The 7534-nt window shown below is 30.8% G+C and overlaps 2 protein-coding genes across 2 annotated transcripts; one reads left to right on the top strand and one right to left on the bottom strand.

Annotated features, from left to right (window-relative positions):
* The first annotated feature begins 2036 nt into the window (after window positions 1-2036).
* Window positions 2037-4128, top strand: LOC102597854 (homeobox-leucine zipper protein HAT4). Its single transcript, XM_006367402.2, has 4 exons — window positions 2037-2348; window positions 2438-2754; window positions 2882-2961; window positions 3454-4128. Exons 1-4 carry the CDS (start codon window positions 2183-2185, stop codon window positions 3809-3811), a joined length of 921 nt encoding a protein of 306 aa, XP_006367464.1. The 5' UTR covers window positions 2037-2182; the 3' UTR covers window positions 3812-4128.
* Window positions 4129-5339: 1211 nt separating this feature from the next.
* On the bottom strand, window positions 5340-7043 carry LOC102597541 (uncharacterized). Its single transcript, XM_006367401.2, has one exon. The coding sequence runs from the start codon at window positions 6912-6914 to the stop codon at window positions 5733-5735; it is 1182 nt and encodes a 393-aa protein (XP_006367463.1). The 5' UTR covers window positions 6915-7043; the 3' UTR covers window positions 5340-5732.
* Window positions 7044-7534: the final 491 nt, after the last annotated feature.

Below are 7534 nucleotides of genomic sequence, written 5' to 3'. Positions count from 1 at the left end.
AGGGTTCAGGGTTCAGAGTTTAGGATTTAGGGTATATATATATATACCAAAGTTACATTTAAAGCTTTTAATTAAGAAAGAAATAAACTCATCGATACCTAAGAAGAATTGAGAGCAAAGTATTGCCCCTCAATTCTCATCATTTGATTTGATTTGATTGTAATATCTCAAGAGATTATTAGACACACAAATTAATGAAAACACATTGAAGTTGAGAGCCTTGTGTCTTCACAAAATTTGAGGGATTGGACATCTAATTATTTGACTTGATTTCTCTATGTTCGCAATAGTTATTATTTTCAAAATGAAATTTTTTTTTGGCCAGAAAGATATTTTATTTATGTTATTTTACTTTCTAAAATATTTTTACCCTTTTTATTTTAATATCTTTTAACTAAAAAATGAAAAAAATATTAATTTATTTTAAAATAAAAAAAATATTATAGTTTTTTAAAATTTCTGATTAAATTTTGGCCAAATTTTCTGGTCATTTAGCACTTCCCATATTTAAAAAAATAATAATAGGGTTAATATTACTACACTACCCTTTGAATATATTAAATTTAATGCTTTGAAAAAAAATGCACTAAATATTAAATATTATTTATTAACAAGGGTAAAATAGACAGGATAGGATAAATTATCTCTTGATTTTTAAAACTAGACAAGTACTATTGTTGGACAACTATTTTTAGTATTGTGGACAAGTAAAAATAGACGAAGAGAGTAATATAATAACTATTAATTATGTAATCATCTAAGAAATTTACTCTTTAATTATTCCTACTTGCTCCATATTTTGTTATTTTAAAAAGGCACGATGTGAATCCATCTATAAATTCAGAAGGCGTAAGAGCATTGAGAGAACATTTCCCCAATACGAAAGGACCAGATGAGATACACCTCTGATGTGCCCTCGATTAAGTATTTTAGTTAGAGTTATAAAGGGATTCACAATATTTTATTATATATATATATAAATTGTAAATTGTTATTAGTATTGCGTGGATAATAATCTCTATGTGATTACATATGAGACATACGTAGAAAGTCTCAATCAAAGACTCATTAATACAAGATTCTATCGATCAATTCAAATCTTATACCACAAGATTATATATTGTGAAAGATTTTAATCACTCTGATCAACAAAAAGACCAATTTCTTTCTGTTTGCTTTACACAATAATAAGAACAAGTTAAAGTGAAAAAAGAATAAAAAAACAAAGTGAAAGCAGCACTATACGAGGTTGAGAAATAAATTCCTTTCACATGAAAGATATTGACGTACCTTTTTTTTTTTTTTTTTGTTTTAGTATGTATTCCCTTGATTTATTTATATTTATTTATTATATTAAAATAAACCATTATTTTTTGTTACTAATTTCCTATTCATTTTTAATAATATATTTTTCAAAACATTAAATTTAAGAAACGTGTAAAATTGTGAACAATTAAAATGGAGAGATGTAATAAAGAATCGATCTATATCGATAACAAATGACAATAAAAAAAATTAATTAATTATCATATACTAGTAATAATTTATATGGTAAAAGCTATTATTTGTGATAATAATTGGTACTCCGCAAACACTCTTACTCATGATTGACCATTTTCGCAATTGCGTAAGAATTAATTTATTATTATTTTTTTAAAACGAATGATCTATTTTTTTTAATCTGTTTCAAAAAAGATATTTTTCTTATTTTTTTGATAATATTTTAATTTCAATTTTTTACGTTACATATTATAAGATATAAAATTAAAAAGATATTTTGATAACAGTATTTTATTGTAGTCTTCTTTATTTCTTAACCTTTTGTATCAAGTAAAATTAAATTATTTTTAAATTAAAAAGTATCTTACTTCTTTGTATCTAAATGGCACCACATAAATTAAATTAAGATGTAGCCAAGTATAATTTGACTATTGAGGAATATAACATGACAATTATTAGGAGTATAAAAAATTATTTCCCCTGTCCTAAAATATCGAAAGTATTCTTATTTATCAATATATATTTTTTAAAAAGCAGTGCATTCTCCTATATATAAGCCCCTTCATTACACCATCACTCTTCAGATTGCAAAGTCCAATTTAATTCTCACATCTTACCAGAAGAAAAACTCCCACAAATCTTCTTTGAGAAACAGTTATACATAGAGAAATTAGTAATTAAAATGATGATGGGAAAAGAAGATCTGGGGTTGAGTCTCAGCCTAAGTTTTTCTGCAGAAAAGAGAACAACCACCATAAATCTCATTCCTTCAACAATAATATCCCCTTCTTCTGCCTTCAATAATAATTATTGGACTACTCATCCTCCATTTCCTCATTCCTCACCAGGTTTGTTAATTAATTTTAAATCCTGGCTCCGCCTCTGAGTCTGTACTTTTATTATGTTGATCTAAAAGATGAGTCGATTTTTTCTGCAGATCTGAACACGGAGGCATGCAGATTAGTGGAGACGAAGAGTTTCCTGAAGGGAATCGACGTGAACAGGATGCCGGCGACGGCGGAGGAGGAGGAAGGCGGCGTATCGTCTCCGAACAGCACTATTTCAAGTTTGAGTGGAAATAAGCGAAGTGAAAGAGAGGGGAACTGTACTGAGGAGAATGAAATGGAAAGGGCTAGCTCTCGAGGTATTAGCGATGAGGAAGACGGAGAAACTTGTAGAAAAAAACTCCGTTTAACAAAGGAACAGTCCGCTGTACTTGAAGATAGCTTCAAAGACCATCATACCCTCAATCCTGTAAGTTTCTAATTAATGTTTATAACTCAAATATATATATATTAGAAGAAATGACGTTTTCAAGGGCATTTTCGGAAATTCAAATTAATTTAACAAGTATTGATGATGATTTTTTGTTTTTGTGCAGAAACAAAAATTGGCATTGGCAAAGAGACTGGGATTAAGGCCTAGGCAAGTGGAAGTGTGGTTCCAGAATAGGAGAGCTAGGTGAGATTTTTGTCTCTAATTAATTAAGTCGTTTTAATTATATCTGCAATATATAAGCAAAATTAATATAGACAAACAATCATAGGAATAATAATGAAGCAAAAGATTGAACAACAGCATATTAAATGTGAAAACCAAATCATGGACTTAATAATGAGAAATGGAAACAATCTCTTCCCTCTCGATAGGTATAGGTATAAAGTCTGTGTGCACTCACTTTATAATTGTCGGATCTCGATTACCTATATCGAGTATGTGGTTGACTTGTTGTTGTACCAATAATTAATGAGAAATGTGAACATTCCAACTCCACTTAAACAAGAAAATATTATTGTCATGCTAATTTGAGTTAATTTCTCAAATGATTATCTTTCTAAGATTAGCTGAGTGCTCGTTTGAAAAATCAAATTCCCCACAGTTACATCGCATCTTTTGAAATCTACTATTTAGCTACATTAATAGTACTGAATATAGTTTGTTATGGACATACAGGACAAAATTGAAGCAAACAGAAGTAGACTGCGAATTCTTAAAGAGATGCGTTGAGAATCTGACAGATGAAAACAGGAGGTTACAAAAGGAAGTTCAAGAGTTAAGGTCACTAAAGCATTCACCTCAATTCTACATGCAAATGACCCCTCCCACCACCCTCACCATGTGCCCTTCATGTGAGCATGTCGCGACGGGACCCACAAATACACCTGTCAACATCCCGCCTCATCGCGTTGGTCCACCTCATCAGCATCACCAACCTATGCCCTTAAACATGTGGGGACCATCCTCCACACCCATCTCACAAGGGCATTATGGTCAAATGGACACTTATCCTACATTTGCAAGACAAAAGTAGTGACAATGACAAAATGTGAATATTAAGTACCATAATGTGTGTAGGGAGGAATATAATGTTTTGTTATAAGATAAGGTTGTTGGGGTTATGAGGGGTCTAGAAAATCTCTTGCTTTTATTTGTTGTCCCTCCAATTTTTAGTTTTAGTGACTAATTAGGGTTATAAGTCCATTTTACTTAATTTAGTAGTTAGTTCCTTCTTTCTTTCCCATCATTATTTGTGGGGGACTGGAGAAAGAGTGTTTTGTTTTTATGTAAAGTAAACTCCAAATCACTTTATCATCATAATCAACTAGTAGTTGAATGTCTGCCTCTTAACAGTAATTTTGGAAAGTTTGTTCAATAATTGTTTCTTGATTTAATATGATTAATTGTACCTTCTTAAAGACTAGTACTTATATATATTAAGGGAACTTTTAAACAAACAAATTACAACCTGGTACCATTGTATCCTAGTGTTATTGGAATTTAGTTCCTTATTTTGCGGGATTTTTGCTTGAATTAAACATAATAAATTTCTCAAAACTGGATAAATTCAATTTCATTACTTATTTCAAAATTAACAAAATAATATAAGTTAGGCAAGTCCTAGTCCAATATATGAAATGGGAAAGAGCATGCAATAATAGTCAAGATAGTCTGGGTGTGTTTGGTATAAAGAAAAACATTTTTCATGAAAAATATTTTCCAAGGAGATGGATATTCGGGTTGAGATCCCTATCCATATATATATATTGACTCAAATGGATAATGCAAACCGGCCCAATGTCGTACTTATTGGGCTTTTGTTCTAGGAAATCGCAATCATGCATTCATTGGTAAATATGCAGAGTTTACGGCTCCCTCCGTTTGATTTTAAACGAGTTAGTTTGATTTGACATGACTTTTAAGATAAAAAAGAAAAGACTTTTGAAATTTATGGTCTAAAATAAGTGATATATATTTGTGTGGTTATAACTCATTTTATTAAGGGTAAAACCTTGTTGTCATGTTGTTTGATCTTAAACTTTTAATAGGATTGTTTGCATAGATTTTTCCGTATTGTTTGATGGAATATCTATTATAATCTTTTAATTTTAAACCTAATTAATTAAAGGCTAACAAAAAACAAAGCTCCAAAATCGTCCAGTCACCAGAGACCTAGGACCTAGTTTATTCGGTTTGGTTCGGAAATTTTTCATGTTTTTTTTTTTAAATTAAAAAGTTTATCCCAATTATTCGGGACGATTATACACTTAAATAAAAGTCCACAATCTTATTGAAAAATGATATATATCAATTCGATACGGTTAAGTCGGGTCAGTTGAATCGAATTTTCATTCTTTTGGCACCCCTAGTGTTAGGTACTAACATTATGGGACACTATGTATACTTGGCCTTAAAGCCAATTCTTGTAAATTTCTCATTTATTTCTGAACAACCATCATAAAATAGTTTAACTTTTAACTGATGTAGGAAGGCATAGTGATTAACTGATCATAAATGAAGAATTAATTCTCTGAACATCAGACATATTTTGGAAGAACAGAATTACAATACCATGTTAATAATCAACATAAAACCAAAAGATTTTCTTTTCTATAACCACAATGAGCTTCATGGTACTAAATCAACCACTGGCAGAGACATGGATGACTAATTATATAACTACAATACTAGAATATCTTTATACCAAAAACCTCAAATCTTCAAATAGAAACTGAAAAAAAAAAAAGGACAAGACAAACTTCAGTAGTGCCAAGTGAATTCTAGCTAAACCATAAGACTTTTTCAAGTGGCAAGTAAATATACGACTTGACCCTAACTCAAACCTAAAAGCTAGTTGCGATGATAGCCCAAGCCCATATTAAAAATGCGATGTGAGACTCTTCACAGCAAGTGATCAATTCATAGTATCATCTCAGTTTTGAACAAGAATATTTTTACTGGATTAGCTTTTTAGCAGGCTGTTTAGCCGATGTACGAATGGACTGAATTCTCTGAAGCCTAATTTGCTCCCTAAATTTAGCTATGAACTCATCAGCCTTCTTGTCTACATTATCTGGACTACCATCAACAACACATTTTCTTTCTTCGTCTACATTTTCCGAGCTCTCTTCAATATATTCGTCTGAATCCTCATCACTTTCCTCTACTACATTTTCAAAAATCGACGTTTTCTTCTCTTCCCCTGAAAAATCCATCAATGCTGGCTGTACCACTTGCATCTGTGTATCAACTTTTTTGTTTCTTTCATCCTCTGCTTTCCCATTCATGAAATCTTTAGCATATACTCTGGCTCTTGCAGCCCCAATGAACGGCCTAATTGTTCGAACAGACTTCCCTTTATACGAGCTCAATTCAAATGGAACACTCTTAGTACTTCTCCTCAGTTCCTTACCAAAAGAACCATTATGATCATCCATTACTATAGAGCTTGATCTCAACAGAGTAGATTTTTTAACAATCGATGGCGATGGCAGAGAAGGAGGTGGTGGTGGATGTGAAACAGAGGATTTGTTAAAACTCTGTTTCCTCACAATTTTGTGATCAAATTGATCAATCTTTCTTGGAGATGAAATCATGGATTTTGGTGAATTAGTAGTTGAGATAGGCTCAAGAACAGGGGATTTTAAACTCCTAATTGGCAAAAGCAAAGGCTTTTCAACAAAACTTGAACTAATAATAGCATCATTTTCCTTAGCAACAACAACTACTGGCTTACCACTACAATATTGATAATTATTCACTCTGTTTTCATCTTGATGGTTTTCAAAAAAAGATGAAACATCAAGTAATTTAGATTGAACATTATCAAACTTTGAACTATATAAATATTCATTTTCTGTCTCATCATCATTGTTATCGTCATCATTATCATTATCGGTTTTTCTACTGAATAAGCCATAAGAAACAGCTATACCAACTAAAATAAGCTGAACAAGTTCCCAATTTCCTGTTTGGGTGATGATTTCAGGAGCTTGGAAAGGAAAAAGTGGAAGTGCAACTAGAAATATGATAAGTAGCATAGTTTTAAAGGAAAAAATGTTGTAAAGCTTACAAGGGTAGTCTGCATGGTTTGGTTTCTGTTTTTTGGAGATGTAAGGAGCTGAATCTTGATCCATTGAAAGTAAGGAACTTGAGTTTTGGATCTTGTGTTGTAAACTGTGAAAAGATGATTAGAAGATGAAGAAGAGAAGTCTTAGGGACTAAGTATAGAAAAGTGAAAGAGAGTGATAAATGATGAAAAAAGATTTTTGGGAGGAGTGACATGATTTCAACTTATGCTTTATTTCTTCTTTTAACCACTCCACTATTTTCATTCTTGTCCCTTATGGCCTCAACTCACTTTTTTTTTTTAAAAAAAGTTTCTGGTTTGGTATTCTGTATTTATTTTCAGTTTCAATTAATTCAATTCATATTAGGTAAAAATTAATCAACCAAAAAACGATGAAATCAAGAATCATTAGCTAGCGTTTGTTCAGAGTTTTCAAATATTCTTGACTAATCATATTTTGGTGAAGTTTTATCATTTGTTTGGCCTCAATTTTTGCAAAAATATTTGACTATTTCAAAAATATGATTTATACTCATAATTTCTAAAAATTATTAAAAATACTCATAGATTTATATCATCATTTTATAATGAATATGTTCCGTTAAGAAATAACCTTATAATATAATTGATAGCAATCAATAATAACAAAAATATAGGCAAGACAATACATTAATCGAAGACTCAAAC

The sequence above is a fragment of the Solanum tuberosum genome, unplaced genomic scaffold (assembly GCF_000226075.1).
Source record: "Solanum tuberosum cultivar DM 1-3 516 R44 unplaced genomic scaffold, SolTub_3.0 scf00726, whole genome shotgun sequence".
Lineage (NCBI taxonomy): Eukaryota > Viridiplantae > Streptophyta > Magnoliopsida > Solanales > Solanaceae > Solanum > Solanum tuberosum.
Note: the sequence above shows the minus strand (reverse complement) of the source record. Positions and strands in the feature narration are given on the sequence as shown.